We start from the raw sequence: 20,079 nt of genomic DNA on the forward strand, positions 1-20,079 counted from the left end.
AATCTTTTAAGACACTAATTGATGGTGGATTTAGATAAGAAGGGAGCAGTAAAATACAAAGAAAAAACACTGATTAGAAGGAATACAAGTTGGTAATTGCTAATATAAAGAGGAGGAAAATATTCAGGGCCTGTAATAAGACAGGAAAACAATTTAAAAAGAAGTTAAAAATAAAAAATCATCTGAATACCAGCTTATACTAATACACTATAAAATTCACCAAGTATTTTACTATTTATCTTAATCAAGCTAAAAATAAAATAGACAAAACAGATACTGAAGAAAAATCAAACCAACTTAAACACACATGTTTAACACATTCCTTGAATGTGTTCAAAACTGGCAATTTTATTAATAATAATACAACTCAAATTTTCTCAGGAAATTTCAAGCAGTTCTCTTAAAGGGCTGCTTTTCAAACACTAGTAGGTTACTAAATTAATTCAGATTTTAAGAAGTAAAAAAGTACTTCTTTTTTCACTGTAATAGACTAGAAAATCAAAATAACATATACAGTTGTCCCACAGCATCTGAAGGGCATTGCTTTCAAGACCTCTGTGGACACTAAAATCCGAGGACACTCAAGTCCCTTATATAAAATGGTATAGTATTTGCATATAATCTATGCATATCCTTCCATACACCTAAATCATCTCTACATTACTTATAATAACCTAAAACAGTGTAAATGCTGTGTAAACAGTTGCTACACTGTTTTTTAAATTTGTATTATCAAGCCAGGCATGGTGGCACACACACGTAGTCCTAGTACTTTAGGAGGCCAAGGTAGAGGATGGCTTGAGGCCAGGAGTTTGAGATCAGCCTGGGCAACATAGTGAGACCCCCATCTCTACGACAACAAAAAATTAGCTAGGCATGGTGGCTAATACCTGTAGTCCTGGCTACTCAGGAGGCTGAGGCAAGAAGATCACTTGAACCCAGGGGTCTGAGACTGCAGTGAGCTCGATGGTACCACTGCACTCCAGCCTGGGCAACACAGCAAGATTACATCTCATAAATAAATATCCATTTTTGTTATTGTATTGTTATTTTTGGTAGTTTTTTTCCTGAATATTTTCAATCTGCAGTTTGTGGAATCTGTGGATGTGAAACTCATGGATACAGACGGCACAATGTACAATAAAGTTAAGTATTGTTTTGTGAAATTGCATTTCAATTATGTAGAAATATTTGTGTATATAATGGGTCATGATTTTAAAAAATAATTCTCATTGACAGTTACAATCAAAAACATCTTAGAGGTTTTGTTACCACAACTAACACTAACTTCATTTGGGTATAAAACAAAAGATAACGAAACCTAAAGGCTTCTGATTGGTAAGAATGACAACGAAGCTCAGTTTAAGACAAACATATCTGAATCTTCCTTAGATGCCATTAATGTCCAAAAGCTATGGTTTTCCAGGTATCAAGGAATCTGAGAAAACATTCCTAAACTATGGCTCAAGCAAAGCACATAAACTTAAAATGAAAAATTATAGGAGTATTTAACTTAAAAATGAGTCAAGAAAACTAATCCAGCAAACAGGCAGAGGACTGTTCTGAGATACAGACTGAGTATATTGAGGTATTTCAGGCCTGATGTACATTATAATACTATTTATTGAGCACTGCTCTGTCAGACACTTGAAACACTTATTTCTTTCTACCACAACTCTAAGGGAAGTATTATAATTCCTAATTTATAGGTGAGGGAACCAGCTAAGAAAGGTAAGTGGTTTATTCTTTCTGTCTACTGTTTTTAAGGACCATCTCTGATATTTGGCCATTCCACATTGACAGATCCTCAAAGGTCTATGTTAAGCAATCGTCTGTATTCACTCCCTAGGAGATTTCATCTATTACCATTTCTAGGTCACTGTCTCCTATGTATCTACAACTCAGACTTCTGCTGAAGACCCGTAACTTCCTACTTGATTGACATCTCCACTTGAACTATAAAACCAAAGTTATAATTGTTATAATGTCCACTCCTCAACTCCAAACTTGGCAAATTTCTAATGTTCTGTCTCATGAACAGCACCATTACTGATGAAGCTGAACAAGCTAGAAACATAGGAGATATTTTTCCCATCTCATTCATTATCCTCACCTCCCCATATGCAACACATCCTATGCATTTTAGGTATCTCTCATATCCATTCCATTCTCCATCGCCAACACTCTCCCTCCCAACTCCAACTGCTCCAAGTTTTCATCATGGTTCGCTTAGATTACTGTAATATACTAAACGGTCTTCCACAGCCTCTCTAGCCCTCACTCAACCTATTCTTCACACTGTAACCGAGTGATCACAAGAAAGAAATCTACTCACTCTCTATGTTCAAATTACTCTTAGGCTAAATAACAAAAATCTCTAACATTGGTAACTAGTCTCAGAGTCTGGTCTGCATTCTCATCTCTCCTTATATTACTCTCTCCCCTAGAGAGTCAGCAAATTATATGGCCTGGGGGCCAAATCCAGCCTGCTGCCTTTTTTGAAAATGGTTTATTAGAACACGGCTGTGTTCATCGGTTTACATATGGTCTATGGCTGCTTTCACAATATAACAGATATGACCAGGTACAACAGACTATATGACCCTCAAAGCCTAAAACATTTACTATCAGGCCCTTTACAGAAAGTTCATCAATGTCTGCCCTAGATCAATGACTGAACACACTGACCTCCTTTAAGAACATGCTATGTTCCTCTCCCACCACATGTACATCCTATGTATTCAGCATTAAATACTCTCCATTCTATGTCACCAATCCCCAGTTAACAATTTAGCTATCAGATCTGACTAAAAATGACTTTTCAAGAAGGCCTTTCCTCACCATTTAGATTAGTGCATCCTAATTCAAACTAGCCACATTTCAAGTGTCCAATAGCCCCATGTGGCTAACATGTTTGAAAGACAGCAGTAAACCAGAGCTCTGTTTGTTTCCAGACTCTATTATATTGGTCGATATGCCTATCTGTGTGCCAGTAACACACTGTCTTGAAGTTTTATATTATATGATAGAATGAGCATACACACTACCACCATTCCACCCTGCCTTTCTTCTTCAGAAGTGTCCATGCTATTCTATTAATAAGCCCTTTACTCTTCCATTTATCAAATCAGCATGTGAAATTTCTTAAAAACTTTTGAAACTTCCAATGAAACAACACTGAATCTAGAGCTCAGTCTGAAGAACAGTGACTTCTCTATGATATGCCATATTCATGGACAGGAAGGCAATAGCTCTGTCATTTATTTAGGTCTTTTTAATGTCTTTCAATAACATTTTGTCCTTTTCCAATACAGAGGTTACACATTAATTATTCCTGGGGACTTGATAATCTGTCATGTTTTTATAAATGGTGTCTTCTGTAATTACTTTCTCTAGTTTTCTGTTGGTAATGTATAGAAATGCAACCTATTTTTGATTACTGATCTTACATCAAACTATTATGTTAACTCTAATAACTTATCAGTAGATAAATACTACTTTAGTAATACTAATCCTTTTTGGCTTTTACATTGATACTCATTATTATGAGCTAATAGTGACAATTTTGTTTCTTCCTTTCCAACACTCATGCTTTTCTTTTTCTTATCTTTTGCTCTGAGTAGGATCTCCATATAACACTGAATAGAAGTGATGTTTTATTTGTCTTCTTTTTGATTAAAAAGGGAATGTATTTCCCCATTTAGGATGACAGATGATGTTTATTATAAATTTTGCTTGTCTGTGTACACGTTTTCAAGAAAGTTCTTACCTGTTCCTAATTTAGCAGTTTTCCCAAGAATTGTTAAATTTTATCAAGTGCTTCTTCTGCATCTATTGTCATTATAGTATTTTTTCTCATTTAGTTTGTTGATGAGGTAAACTACATGTACAGATTTTTCTATTAAAAGCTACCCTTTGCACATCTGATATAAATCCAACATGGATATGATTTTCCTTTTACATACTGTTCAAGGTTTTTCTGCTATTAAATCCCCCAAAATCCCTCATTTAAAACCCTTGGAATAAGCTATGTTTCAGAAATTAAACATTTATAGTCACTAGTAATAATGCATGGTGCAAAAACTGTGTATTTTTTAACAACCTTAGCAAACTGAGTGTCAGCATCCAGTATTCAAACACATTCATGTTTTCACAGTGAACTGTACAGATACTCATTCTAAACAATGATTGTAAGCAGACTTACATCCATTCAAGTCAGGTTTTGCCATCAATGAGAATAGGCCAAATCAGGTTGTGCTGCCAAGTTCTTAAATCTTTGGTTTTCAGAGGTTAGTCGATTTCAAAATTGAGGCTAAGGGTCTGTAGACCTGTATTTAAGACTTTGGCACGTATACTCGTAAGTAAAATGGAACTATAATTTTCCTTTTTTAAGCTATTCTTGTCTGGTTTTAGAATTAAAGATAGATGACTTAGAGAATAAACCTAAGAATGTATTCCCTTGTCTTCTATTCTCTGAAACAATTTATGTAACATTGGAATGATCTGTTTTTGAAAAATCTACAAAATTGTCTGGGACTAGTATTTCCTCGGTAGGAAATTTAACTACTACTTCACAATTTATTTAATACTTACAGGATTGTTTGAAGCATATTTGTTTAGGTAAATTACATTTTTCCAGGACTTTGTTCATTTTGTTTAAACTTTCAAACTTGTGGCACGGAATTGTTGATAGTATTCTCTATTATCTTTTAATCTGATCTATCTGTAATTATGTTCTCCTTTTTATTCAGTGCTTATTTATGCCTTCTTTTTTCTCACATCACTATTACCAGAGGTTTGTCTATTTTTTAGTCTTTTCAAACAATCAGCTTTTAGCCTTTATTTTTCATATGGTCTCTGTAACTCTACCACTTTACAACTGAATGCCTAAATCTGCCTCCTGACTAAAAGTATACAAAACTATATTAATACTGTAATTAGAAAGACTATGCAGCAGTATGGAAAAATATGACTGTACTACTGCTATTAAAGATAATGTTTCTGTTCTTAGGAAATACACAATGAAATATTTAATAGCAAAAAGAGTCCACTATCTCCAACTTAATCTCAAAGGGCTTAAAAAAATAAAACAAACCAATAGACACGAAAACACACACACACACACGTGCGCGTGCACACACACAGCTCCATCAAGTGGGGCAAAATGTAGATAATTGGCAAATATGGGTAAAGGATATATGGATTCCCCTTTTACTAGTCCAACTTTCATTGAAATTACATCAAAATAAAAGGTTACCAAAGCAATTAGGCTTGTGAACAAAAATGGAAAAAAATAACACAAAAATAAAAGCAATTTAAAAATGGAAAGGCTGTGTTTTATTTTTCTTAATAAACATTAAGTAGTTTTAGTAATATAAACCAATAAAGAGAAAAATATTAAAGTTTTTGTCAGTGATAAAATGGTACTAGTGATAATAGATTAAGTGTGAAGAGATGCAAGAGAGTAGCATGTTATGAGTTGAGTATGTGCTGTAAGTCTAGATCAGTATTATTTTAAAAGTTTACAGCTGGTCGCGGTGGCTCACGCCTGTAATCCCAGCACTTTGTGAGGCCAAGGCAGGCCTCGGATCATCTGAGGTCAGGAGTTCAAGACCAGTCTGACCAACATGGAGAAACCCCGTCTCTACTAAAAATACAAAATTAGCCAGGCATGGTGGCACATGCTTGTAATCCCAGCTACTCAGGAAGGCTGAAGCGGGAGAATCGCTTGAACCCGGGAGGCGAAGGCTGCGGTGAGCCAAGATTGCGCCACTGCGCTCCAGCCTGGGAAACAAGAGCGAAACTCCATCTCAAAAAACAACAACAACAAAAAGTTTACATGCCTTTTCCAGAAAATTTGCTAATGACAAAAGAAGGTAATACTTAAACTTAGAAAATAAAGCAGAGTCTATTCAACTATAACGGGCAGTTACTATATTTAGGAAAATTACCTAGAATAAGCTTACTCAAAATATTGACACCTTTAATTGGGTCTGATTAACAGCAGTCAGCTGTAGAAAATAAGTATTGATAATTTACAAGATTATGGACTTAACCTATGAAGAAATGACCAACACATTAGCATAAAAGCCTACTGAATGCTATCTTAAGACCATAAAATCCTTAAATACAAGTTTGTGTGCAATTAAGTGTCAAACAGTATCAGAAGTGAAGTTGCTAAAATACCACTGTGAAAAATATCTAATAAAAGTCAAAATTATTAAATACAACTTTAACAGCATTCATATTTAGGTTTCAAATGCCTAATACCATTAGATGGATTAATACCTACTGAAAATGTAAAAGATGAAAGAATGCTTGCTATTTGTTTAGAATTCTGCAATTCAAATTTCAGAAACCTTTCTGTATAACTTCAGGTAGTATAGCACCATCTGCAAAGAAGCTTCCTGGAAAAGTTAATAAATATCCAAGACTATAAACTGTTACAATTTTATTGTATTATTAATATCCTTGAGTGAGACAGGTATGTCAAATTAATACTGCAAAACTGGTAGGGCAGAAGGGAAAAACAGAAAAATAGGGTGATTACAAATGTTTCCATTTGTAATTAAGAACAAAATCACTTCATATCTGGGTTTCTGTAAAAAGAAAAAACACATTCACCCAGAATTTTTATGCTGAAGAATATGAAATCAAACTCTACCCCAATAAAGCACAAAAATAACAAAAAATCACTTATCCCCACAGAATACTCAGAAAATTAAAAAGGGCTACTAATTTTATGTATGGAATGAATAAGACTAAATTCTAACACTAATGTCAGTATTTTAAAAAAGCAACAACAAGCATTTTTATAAACATCACTGACCTTAAGTTAACCTTACCTTTTTATCTTCTTTCACTTTGTGGGTTTTCTTCTTCATCTTCTTATCATCTAACTCCTGGTCAGAAGTGATTGCAGGATTATCAATACCACCTTTCCAAGTTTCAACAGGAGAAAGAAGTGGATCTTCTTCACTTCCACGATGTCTTCCTTTTCTTTTTGTTTTAGAAGTGGTGAAAGCCTCATCATCACTGGCATCTGAATGTGTTCTTCTATAGTATGACTTGGCTTTACTAAACAAGGTTTTAGATTTATATTTGTATTTTGAAGGCCTCCGTTCCCCATGACTTTTTGAGGTTCTATCAGAAAACCCATTTTCTTCATCTCCTTGGGTATTATTTACAAATGAGTTTCGAATTTTAATGCGATTTTGACTATCATCTGGGACAACATAAATCTCATCAGAATAGCCCTTCTGTTTGAAAATTGTATCAATGGGTTCCGCATAGTTATCTGAAGGATCCATATCTTCAGGATGTGCCAAAGGCACCCGGGAAGTCTGCTTTCTTGGATTTTTACCAATACCAGCTTCAATTGTTTTTAAAAGGTTTGGATCGAGTTTTTTCACATTTGTCTTAGGTACAACTGGTTTAGGTTTAATAGGTGGAGGCACTTTATGGTTGCGTTCATGGTCATGACAGTTTGGGGTACTATGAATAGGATACTCATTTCCTTCCAAATCTAATCTATATCTGGAACGGTCACTAGGTGTTGGAAGCAACTGTACATCATCCCCAATTGGACTATAAGGAGGTGGTGCTTCTGTGTCATCATCTGAATCAGGGTAGTTATTATAGGGAAAACAGTCTCTGGGAGATGGTAGAAAAACATCTTCACTTTGATGGGTTGATTCCCTTGTATTATCAGACAAATAAGAATTTTCTATCATATTTTTTTTCTCTAGAACATCACTAAAAAATAGAGTAAAGACCTCAGTTTGCCGATGATACTGAGATAAAGAATACAGTGCTGTAAATTTAGCAGTGATCTCAGTTGCAATGTGTTCTCCTTCAGTCATTAACTCTTTGATAGCCTCATTTTCAAAAAAATCTGCTTGGCTGTCAGTAACTGCCACCAGCTGTACAGGAATGGTGTCTTGAACTTCTGATAGAAATGCTCGAAGCATTCCCATTGAAGCTTTCCGTTTTGCAGAGTAAACTAATATATACCCATGAACTAGTTCATCTTTTCTTACTCCAATTGAAGAGTGGTATGATAATATTGTGATCTGTATTCGCCTCCTTTTTTCACCAATGATTTTATCAAGCATTAGGGAATTATTCTGTCCAGCTTGAGCAGCACTGCAAGAATGAGAATCAAGGAAGGGTGAAAGAATAAGATCCACACTAAATGGATCTCCACACATGGCACACATGACAATTCTCAAGTCAGCTTCTGATAAGTCCTTATTGGCAGGAACTGGGCTCACCACATCCAAACTGTGTTTAAGTGATTCCAATACTCCTCTGAGAGCTTGCTTTATTTGGGTTTCATTAAATTTACGAGGATATGTACCAGCAGGTACATCTACGAAAGGACATTGTAACTTGTTTGCCAACTGCTGCCCTTGGTGCCTGAGAATTGGTAGATTCTTACTAATGGAATCTCTCTGATTAGCCAGAATTAATGTAAATGGAAGATTAGCCATGTATTTATCTTTTCTGATCTGAGAAGCTTCAGTTCTTATTTTCCCAATAAATTCCCCAATAAAACTCAATGACTCAATGGAATTAAATACACAGAAGCACCCATGTGGTTTAAAGGCGGCAGTCCATAACTGACTCAAAAAGTAAGGCGATTTGGCATCAACCGGCCGAAGATCAAGTTCATAAATTTTTCCATCTAAGGCATACTCATCATCAGTGGATTGTGTCCTTATCTCATTTGCTAGTTCTTGGGCAAGGCCATCCTTCCCTAAAATAAAAAGGTTAACTTTATCTATATTGGTACTATCGTGATATAATCTTAAGCGGCCATGATCCAACTGTAAAAGACTACTAGCAAGTAACTGCTCCACTTTAATGTCTGTACAATTTTGGCCACTAAGACATGTTTCTTTAGTGGGATGATAAACAAATCCTATATGCTTAAGTAGAAGGGATTCCCTATCAGGTGCAAGTTTCTGTAAAGCTTTATATCTAGGTTCTTCACTCAGAACTGTATGAATTTCACTCATTTTATCTGAACTAGGTGTTGCATTAAGATCTAAATCATAAAAAAGTTCAGAATGCTCAAAAAGCATTTCTTGAAACTCTTCTTTGGCTTTTTCAACTATTTCTCGCTGATGCCTACCATATACCTCTTTGCTATCAGCCTCAGTGATGTATTTGTAGGCTTCATCCTCCATAACAAAGCACATAACTTCCTCCCATGGCTGCCCTGGTGAAATGAATTGAATTTTTTCCAAAGTCTTTTTGAATTTTTCCTTCATTTCCACCCTCCTCTTCTCGGATATCAGATGCTGTACATGGTTCTGATAGACTTTTTCAGCTTCTAAAGTGCTCAGGAGGTCAAATGGAATCCGCCTATCATTAATTTTGTCTATATGGTCGGTTTCATCCCAAGGAGTTTTTTCTAGCACCACAAAACATAACTGGAAATCTGCTCTCTTTTCCATTAACTTCAAAGCTTCTGACCAATTCAAATGTTCAATCTCTTCTAGATTTGGCAAAAGAGTGTTAAAAGCTCTTGGTAAAGTATTTATATACTCTTCTCTCCTTTTTCTTATATGTTCCTGTTTAAGTTGTTCTATATGTTTTGAGAATGTATTTCTGGCCTTTCTTGTTCCCTCTAAGTTGATGTATTCTTCATAATCAGGATGATTTTTTAATTTATTACTAACAGTTTTCCAAGTTGCATGATAATCTCTCACAGTCTGCACAAGTTTTTCAAACTTATCTGTTGCTGTGACAACAAGTTGTCTCTGTGTTTTATAAGCATCCAAATAGGGAATAATTTTAGGCTTGCTACGAGTTTTATCCAACATTTGTACCAGTGCAGTAAAACATGTTTCAATGTTGACATTAAATCGTGCTGATGTTTCCACTACAAGAAGGTTCTTTTTATTTGAAGCAAATGCCTGAACTTCTCTAAGATAATGATCCACGCATTCATCACATTTAGTTGCTGCTATTATTACAGGTTTTTTTGACTTTGATAATTGGACAAAAAGGTTATTCACAAATTTAAGTTGATCATCAAACTTCCTATTGCATCCCTGACTTACATCAATGCATAATAAAAATCCATCTACGTTGAGCTTCCCTTCAGGCATTTGCTTCTGTTCAAAGTCTTGTTCTAAGCCTAGCTGATCAGTGCAAATGTACATTAGTTTTTCCGCTGACTGCAATTTAGATGCAGCTGCACGTTTTATATATGGTTGCAAATTCGTACTCCGATGAGGCAAGAAAGTCTGGTCATCAATGAACTCTGTTTGTTCAATGACATGAATTTTGCATTCTACTCCATCTTCACTATTTTGTATTATGTCACCCCAGTACAAAAAGTGATCATTGTTTACTACTCGTCCTCCAAAGTCAATGGTGCTAAGCACAGAAGTATGCTCTGGATAATATTCATCTGCTTTTGAGCGTACAAATCTATTGCACAAACAAGACTTTCCAACTCCACAGTTACCTTTGTCTTTTTCAGTTCCAGAGAGTCCAACTATACTGATGGTATAGGATGGGGGACGAGGCTCTTTGTTTTTTGCCATCATAACTCTCTTCTCGTGTCTCTACATTCATAAAGGTAACCAGATATGCTTCTCATTCTGAAAATAAAATCATCTCAAAATACAGATCCCAAATTTCAGAACTGTATTTGGTTCTTTGTATTTCCCTCATTTCTGTGCAGAAACATCTTCAAGATCATAGGGATCATCTTCCTATAGAGAGGGGAGAAAAAGAACAAATCTTAATCACAAATTACATACACTGAATTACCATAAAGATGTTTACAACAAAGCACCATACAAGTTAATAATAATGATACGTGCATTTTAAGAGGTAACTACATAAACAGTTTATGATTTACTGTTATAAATACAAGATGACCTCAAAATTTAAGGCAAACCTAACAAAATACAAAATCTAACGTAATGTCTCACAAACTTTAAAATAAACCTCTATTAAACCAAATGTGCATTTTACCTCTAATTACCCCTTCCTATGAGTTTGAAGAAACAGCTAGTCCTTTCCACTCCCTTAATTTTCCTGCCTTCTGTCACTGGAGGCGATGCTGGTGATAACTAAAATGTACTAGTTGCCTTGCAACTCCCTTACAACTTAAAAATACAAAACAACCTGCTTTTTACATTATAGGGTTCCTTAAAACTTATTCCTTAAAACAGAATTTCATAAGAATTTGATAAGATTTTAGAATATACAAATTTTTTGAAATAAATTTCAAGTCTTTTTAAAAAAAATCTACCAAATGTTATGCCCCCCAAAAATTAAGAATATTTAAACACTTAAAGAGAAAACAGAAATAAATGAACACTTCATACAAATAATGATAGCATTTACATAGATCACTGCTTCTTAAACTAAGGACCAAATTTTATTTCAAACCTATAAGACCAACTGCAAAATATAACGAAATTTATTTTTACATCGAAGCCTTGATTTTTTATTAGATTCAAGAAACTTAAAACTGCCAAACTGTTCCTAAATGCTCTTAATTTCTGGATATATTTCCTCTCATAATAGTTACAAAGGGCACAAAGATCACATTTTGAGAAGCACCAAGCTAAATAATTTTAAAATGATATATCTGAGACAATCTTTTAGAATTATTTGATATACTAGCAACACAAGATAACTTTTAAGAATTGCATAAAATTTAATTTTGATTACTTGTTTTCATGTAGGTAATAAATTGGTCTTTTAAAAAAGTTTTTAGAGATTTTTCACATTCTTTTGAGGCCAAATTAAAAGAACTACATCATTTCTACCACCTCCAAATTTCGTAAGATAGGGAAAAATCACTAGCAATGTACACCAGCACATATGAAAAGTATCCTCAATCCAGACAAAATAAAGAACAAAAAAAATCTAAGAAAAGTAAGAAAAGACCACTTCCTCCCCTCTCCCACAAATACCTGCTTGTCCACTGACCTCTGTTGCAAGTAAACATCTATTTCAATTACACCGAACATATGTTACACTAACTAATGGTGAAGATAAACTGTGCTCATAATTTAAAATCTTGACTAATATTTCTGATAAAATTATAATTTTTAAAAATAAAATTTCAGATTTATTCTCATATTTTAGAAGTTTATTCCATCAACCTCAACTAAATATTAACTTTACTAGTCAGCCATCTGACAGTCAAACAAAATATATATTAGGTTCACTTTTGTAATAAATATTACTATATTGAAGTGGCAATACAAGGAAGTAGAAACCACGTGTAAATACAACTAATTTCAAAATCCGACTCCTATCATTTACTAGTTGATGACAACAGTAAAGCCCTACACCTCTTAAGACATAGTTCCTTCATCTATAAAACAGGGCTGTATCTATAAATCATTTTTTAAAACGTGAAGTGCCTAGCGAAGGGGCTTAATAAATATTAGTTCCAGTTCTTTATTTGATTCTTGGAACCATGGGAAGCTGCTTCAGATTTATGAAAAATAATGTGATGAGACTTGTGACTTACAAATATTTATGTGTCAGCGGTGTATACATGTAATAAAGGAAACTAGGGCAGTCCCATTCAATCCTATTAACTTTTTTTATTAAGTAAAATGTTTACAAATCTTAATCTGGCCAAATTGAAAATTTGTACCTAGCATCAGCTTTAACGTTCTTTACCTGAACTGTGTAAAAGAACAAGTGAACACTTTATTTATGGATATTTACAGAGAAGAAAACATAGTATATTCTGGACAACAAAGTTATATACACAGTGACAGAAATGGAACTTAGTATGGAAAACAGCACAATGATTCCATATCTAACAATTAAGGAAAATATTGAAAACACAAGAGAATACAAGATCTATTCTTTTTTTTTATTAGAAAAGCAAAACCTGCAGATGACATACTTTAAAATGTACATCCAAAGAAGACTTATCTGGTGATTACTTTGGGGAATTTTTACAGTACAGTAAAAACACTACAGTTACATAATGAAATATAACTCTTTATTAAACAAACATCTATTCTGAAAACCAAGAGTAATTCGAAGACGTATAAAAGTAAAACCGTCCCTTGTCTTCCAGTCATATATGCTTACCCAAATAATATAATTCTGAATACTATTACTCATTAAGACTCACTTCTGCTCTCCAATAGCATAAACCCCAAAATACTGAGATATACTCTATATGTTAAGATAGAAAGGTAAAGTAGAAATGAAAACACTCTATCATAAAATGTATTTTTAAGGTTTCAGAAACAAAAGCGTCTTAAATGAAGAGTGGAGGCATTAAGTCATGACCCTTTCATTGGTCACTGAAAACTGGAAAGCTTTTTATTTGACAGAAATAAAACTATAATGAGGCTAAAATTTAATACTACGGCTTCAACACATCCTAATTAATTTGACAGTGGCAATATGAATCTTAAATGTTCAAGTTTAAATTAAAAATAAGGTAATTTCACGACTTCTATGGTTTCCACAACAATTCACAGTAAAATGCCCATTAGATACAGGGAGGAACATCCTTATTCTTCTAACAAGGCTGTTAGGCAGACCACCTGCTAGTATTTTGAAATCAACTCCAGAGCTTATGTCATGAGTCACCATATAGTGATTTTCAAACTGTGACAGAAAAATTCTTCCACCTAGATGTGGGAAGGGTGTTGGAGGAATCCTTCCAACTCTCACCAGAGGAGTGCCTTCCTTATCTGATTTATAGGTTTACTTAATTCAAGAGGCCTTGGTTTGAAAAAGAAAAGCGGGGGAGGGCGGGCAGGGGAATAGTTTGAGAAACCCCAAAATAGAAAAAAAAAAATTGTTGTCACCTTGCCCTCAAAAGGGTTTGGCTATTTGTTTGGATGAGTATGGTATTACCACCTCAATGGACAAAAGATCTCATGAAGTTGGCTGTAACAGGTTTTAAGGGAATTTCATTTCAAACACTGAGATAGTTCATATATATATACAACTTATCCATTGGCCCCTTACAACCAGATCAAAACTGTCCTCTATTAGCCAAGCAATTTTTTTTTCAGTGCTAAGAACAAAAAAAATTTATTGTTTTTTTTCATGCTCCCACTAATAAACTAATGCCCAGTGTCTTCAATGATATGAAGGCTGTTTGAGTTAACTTAAAAATTCCTTTCAGTCTTAATATCTATGTCAATCATGCACATCTATTTTTGATGTAGGCTTACTTTCATGCAACTTGTTCTTATGATATCTAGCACCATGTTTATTTTTACTGATGAAGAAACCAAGACAAAAGTAGCAATAACCTACTAGAAATAAGGTTAGAAGGAAAATCTCTTCATTCCCAATCTTTTACTTTTTTAAGCAATAGTGCTGCTTTTAATAGCTTGCAATGCAGTCTCTCATTCTGCCTTTAAGATTATCTTTAGGATAATCTTACAGAAATTATCTATATCCTTATAGAAATTAAAATTGTGTCAAAACGAAACTATGTTCACAACTAAGTTTTCTAAGATATTTTACTAGACCATTCAAACACTGCATCCTCCTTTGCAAATCAAGAAAAAAAAAGTTCTACAAGGAATCTAAAAAAATAAAATCTCAATAAATCAGAACTAAAACATGTACCTTTTCACAAAACTGATGCATTCATTAATAAAAGGTATATATTTAAAAATATTTTATGCTTTTAAATTATTATACCATGTCAGGAAATTCCTAATGGTCCTATCTTTAAAATATATCCTTAACTTTTCAGTTTTTTCTACTTTTACTGCTCTCACCCATCAATATCTCTGGCCCAAGATTACTCCAAAGTCTTCTAAACTAACTCCTCTGCTTCGCTTCTGCTCCCTTTTCCCAGTCTATTCATATCAGAGCAGCCAGAGTGCTCCTTTTAAAACATAAATCAGAGCTTCCCATTCTTTTGTTTAAAACTCTCAAGTACTGCTAAAAATAAAAAGCAAGTCCTTTCAATGGCTTATAAGATCTTCTCCAACCCTCTCTCACCTCTCTGGCCTCCCCTAATACTATTCTACCTTTCTCATTCTGCTTCAATCACACTGGAGGAAGACAACATGCTAAGGCATGTTCTTTGCACTTAACTTTTCACAATATCCCCAAAGATCCCCACTGCTAACTCTTTACCTTCCTAACTTACTATACATCTTATTTATGTCATTAACTCTATCCCTGTCCGCATCCCACTCTTAATAATAGAGTCACAAGGCACAAATCTTTATTTCACCAGTATATCAAAAGCCTACAACAGTGCCTCCCACATAACAGCTACTAATTAAATGCATAAATCCTAATTTAAACTCAAATATTTAGTCAAAAATGAAACCATGAGAATGAAAGCTAACTATAATCTATAATAATGTACTTAGCCAGCATAACAATCTAATTTTATGACATCTTAAAAAAATTTTTTTTCAAAAGTGAAGTTGAGTAAAACCCCAAATATAGTTAATGCAAAATTTTTGGCTGTTTAAAGACTTCAGTAAAATCACACAATTTATGATAAGAAATTATATTTCCACAACCTAATTACACAGAGGGAACTTTGTAATTACATGCTCTATCTTCTTTAAATAAAATAACTATCCCTTACGTAAACAAATATTCAAAAGAAACAAGAACAAAGCCCAAAGATTATCATATATTCTACAATCTTAGGCAAACTTTTGGCAGGCAGCTGAAGAATAAAAAAACAACTGCACACTAAAAGATGAATAATTTGTTCAGCAGCAATAGAAAACAACAACAAAAAGATGAACAGAGTGTAGTACTGATGCATTACTTTTCTGTTTTTTGTTTGTTTTTGAGATAGGTCTCCTAATCTGTCATCTAGGCTGGAATGCAGTGGCATGATCATAGCTCACTGCAGCCTCGAACTCCTGCGCTCAGGTGATCCTCTCATCTCAGCCTCCTGTCTAGTTGGGACTCTAGGCATGCACTACCACACCCAGCTAATATTTAAAAATTATTTTTGTAGAGAGGGGTTCTCCTTATGTTCCCCAGGCTGGTCTCAAACTCCTGGGCTCAAGCAATCCTCTTCCATCAGCCTCCCAAGGTATGGGTATTACAGACGTGAGCAACCTCCCAGCCTGCCTTTTCTTAATGTTGCTATTTCTGGTAAATTTATCAATGCTGTGAAAAGTGAGAAGAAATCAAAAAGTCATTCTAACACACATAAAATAGCTAAGTAATTCAACAATGTAATACCTGTAGGAGAGTAACTCATATCCCATCATCTCTCTCTCTTTTTTTTTAAATAGGGTGTCACTGTCACCCATTCTAGAGTACGGTGGCAGGATCATAGCTTACTGCAGCCTCAAACGCCTGGGCTCAAATGATCCTCCTTCCTCAGCCTTCTAAGCAGCTGAGACTACAGATGTGCACCACCACACATAGGTAATTTTTAAATTTTTTTGTAGAGAGTCTCACTATGTTGTGGTCTCAAAGTCCTGGACTCGAAATAATACTTCATCTTTGAACCACAGTTTATACCAGAAAGCAAACAATTTGTATGCTGAAATGAGCCCTAAAAAGTCATTATTCCTATGAATTAGTCTTGAAACAAGAATATAATGAGGCAAATGAAGAGAGAACCAACCTATTAAAAATTTGAACAATTTACGTGGTGACTAAATAACCTAGAAGCATTGGGATTTTGTTTTGGAATCATATCTCCAGCAACAGTGCCTGACACACAGTGAGGGCTCAGTAAATATTTGATGAATAAATGACTCAATCTCCAGACTAAGAATAATCAGCTTCCAAACCACTGGGTAATCCTGAAGTCACACTTGTAAACACGATTAACAAAAATTATGTACTGCTTTGGGCTCATTACATCTAGTACAGCAAAATATACTAACATAAAAAGTCCAGTTTTTTTCCCCAGGACTATAATGTGATCATTAACACACAATAGGGGTATATAAACAGTAAGTCTAAAGGTGTGTAGTACTTCAAGGAGGGTCCAAGTAGGCAGTACTCTGGGAGCTCCACCAACCCACGCAGCAAAGGTAATTCTGCTTTTAACCATTTTTATCTTCTGATATTTCAATTTGTTTGAAAAAAACTTCACTGCTGAAAATATGTGAAAAACCAATGACCAAAACTATTCCCAAACACATTAACTTCCACCCTATTATTTAATGTACACCCTACTCTGATAACATGTTATTTCCCTGAGGCCTTGGTGTGCAAGTCATTCTAAATTCTTTCATTTCTGTATGGGAAACAGAAGGATCAAAGGTCATCCCATGTTCATCAACCTAGGTAAACAACTGTTAAGTATTTATTTACTGTGCTTAGCTACTATCAGTTTAACTTTGTCAGAGATTTTGAATGTATAAAGGTACATATAGGAAAGTCTACCAAGCCAGTAACTATGGCTTGGTAGTTCACCTCCCTTCCAGTGTCTGAGTCCTTTTCTCTCCACCTTGGAGAACCAAGAAGTGGGGACAAGGGCATAATTTGATATGCAATATTACAATGCCATATAGTAGAGGAACCGTCATTTTCATCATACAAACAACTTTAGATAAGGCTTAACAATTTTGAAAATGAGAGCACCTGATTGAATAAGAATATCAACAAGAGGTGTAAGCTTTAAAGGAAGTATGGATTAAGGAAAAAAAAGACTGAAAAGCACTTTCCACACTACATTAAAAAGCATAATAATAAACAGTACCATAGCCGAGGAGATAAAGGCAATGTGCTATACCATGGTACTAATAAATGCAACAGGAATTCAAAGAAATGAAAGTGCAAGTTGAAATAACTCAGGGTTTGGAAAACTTTTTCTGTAAAGGGCCAGGCAGTAAATATTTTAGGCTTTGCATGCTGCACAGTGTCTGTCACACTACTCAACTCTGCTGTCATACTGCAAAAGCAGTCATAGACTGTACTTAAATGAATGATCATGGTTATGTTACAGTAAACTTTAGGAAAATTTGAATTTCATATAATTTTCACATATCACAAAATATTCTTTTAATTTGCCCCCCAACCATTTCAAAATGTAGAAAGCCATTTTACAAAAATAGAGAGTAGGCAAGATTTGGCCCAGAGGCCATAGTTTGCAGACCCCTGAAACAGATGAATGGTTTCAATCAAGAGGAAGGATTTGAGTGAACCTTAAAAAATAGACGAGATTTGGATTGTAAAGTCGTCTCTCCAGGTGTACAATTAGGGTAGAATGACTGAGCACAGTACCCATGTTGGAAAGAAATACTGTTTTGAACATATAAGTTATGACCCTAGGTCTCAAGAGAAAACAAGAGTTAGACTTTGTCATAAGCAACAGAGAAGCCACTACAGATTAGTCTAGAGGAGGAATACAAGATTGGGCACAGAGCCCAAGAGATAGACAAACACTACAGGCTAAATGCACGTGAACTATCATAGAATTTAAAAGAGCAATCCAGCCAGGCGCGGTGGCTCATGCCTGTAATCTCAACACTTTGGGAGGCCGAGGCCAGCAGATCACTTGAGGTCAGGAGGTCGAGACTAGCCCGACCAACATGGTGAAACCCCATCTCTACTAAAAATACAAAAATTAGCCAGGCGTGATGGCGTGTGCCTGTAATCCCAGCTACTCAGGAGGACGAGGCAGGAGAATAGCTTGAACCCAGGAGGCGGACTGCAGTGAGCTGAGCGCCACTGCACTCCAGCCTGGGTGACAGAGCAAGACCCCATCTCAAAAAAAATTAATTAATTAATCAATAAAAGAGCAATGCAAGACAAAGAGAGCTTGGTAACTGGCTACTAGACATGGGAAATACAAGGCAACACATTAAGCCAGTGTTTCTTAATGAAAAACTAATCAGTTTCAGCAATAGATGGTGGTTCATTTCACTTTCAGGTGTTATTTCCAAAGACAAATGAAACTTCGGTAATGAAACAAGGCAAGTTCAGGATTATTAACATAAATTTCAGCATCATAAACTTCAGAAAATTACCTATGAGACCATTTGGTGTAATACTCTTATTTTCTAAAGAAAACATGAAGAATTAGATACTTGGTTAATACAGAAGAGTAGAAATCTAGATCTTAAATTCTCTAGATCAGGGGTCCCCAACCCCGGTCTGGTAACCATCTGTGGCTTATTAGGAACTGGGCTGCACAGCAGGAGGTGAGGGGTGGCCTGGAAAGCGGGCATTACCACCTGAGCTCCGCCTCCACAGCAGCAATAGATTCTCAGAGGAGCAAGAACTGTAGGTTGCTTGCTCCCTTTGTGAATCTAACTAATTAATGCCTGATGATCTGAGGGGGAACAGTTTCATCCCAAAACCATGCCCAGTTCCGTGAAAAAACTGTCTTCCACAAAACCAGTCCCTGGTACCAAAAAGGATTGCTGCTCTAGATTATAGTAATGTTAATTTTTTACTAGTTATCTAAAACAGATATTACACCTTGGCTCTGAAAAGCTAAGTATAAAAAGAAACAATTTTGAATCAGTAAAAGAACATGATCAACAGAAAGAAAATGAACAAATTATGCCATATCAGAAGTCAAGGTGAGAGTTTTTCCAAGGCTGTTTGACAAGCCAAATACAGTAACTAGACAAATAGTTATGCCAACGTTACGTGTTTATTTCTACATCACCCCTTCTATCACTCTTGCATTAATACCTTCTCCAAATCTTTCACTCTGGCTCATAAGGTACAAAACTGATGCTCTTACATCTTTTTTTTTTTTTTTTTGAGAAGGAGTCTCGCTCTGTCGCCCAGGCTGGAGTGCAGTGGCGCAATCTCGGCTCACTGCAAGCTCCGCCTCCTGGGTTCATGCCATTCTCCTGCCTCAGCCTCCCAAGTAGCTGGGACTACACATTTTTATATTTTCTTCCCATCTGCTAATCTGTCCTCTACTTACCTGTGCTTTCAGTCCACACTGTCATTAACTTCCCTAAATGTCTTTTTCCCCCTTCATTATCCCAATTGTATGCTACTTCCAAGTAATACTTCCTTTAGCTAAATAACTTTCTACTAACTTTTAAATCAGTATGTAATCCAAGTAACACTTCCTTTAGCTAAATTCCTTTCTACTAACTTTTAAATCAGTATGTACTTCCCTAAATATACCTCAAATTCTTAAAG

At 35.1% G+C, this 20,079-nt stretch overlaps 1 protein-coding gene across 5 annotated transcripts in view; it reads right to left on the bottom strand.

Annotated features, from left to right (window-relative positions):
* The window catches only part of ARHGAP5 (Rho GTPase activating protein 5), an 84,635-nt gene that overhangs the window by 57,325 nt on the left and 7,231 nt on the right, over positions 1-20,079 (bottom strand). For all 5 annotated transcript variants that reach the window (XM_031001767.3, XM_055361323.2, XM_031001766.3 and 2 more), the window contains one exon: positions 6,846-10,730. In XM_031001767.3, coding sequence (XP_030857627.2) covers positions 6,846-10,562 — 3,717 coding nt within the window. In that variant the 5' untranslated portion in view covers positions 10,563-10,730. The remainder of the gene's footprint in view (positions 1-6,845; positions 10,731-20,079) is intronic.

This window comes from Gorilla gorilla, chromosome 15 (genome assembly GCF_029281585.2).
Source record: "Gorilla gorilla gorilla isolate KB3781 chromosome 15, NHGRI_mGorGor1-v2.1_pri, whole genome shotgun sequence".
Lineage (NCBI taxonomy): Eukaryota > Metazoa > Chordata > Mammalia > Primates > Hominidae > Gorilla > Gorilla gorilla.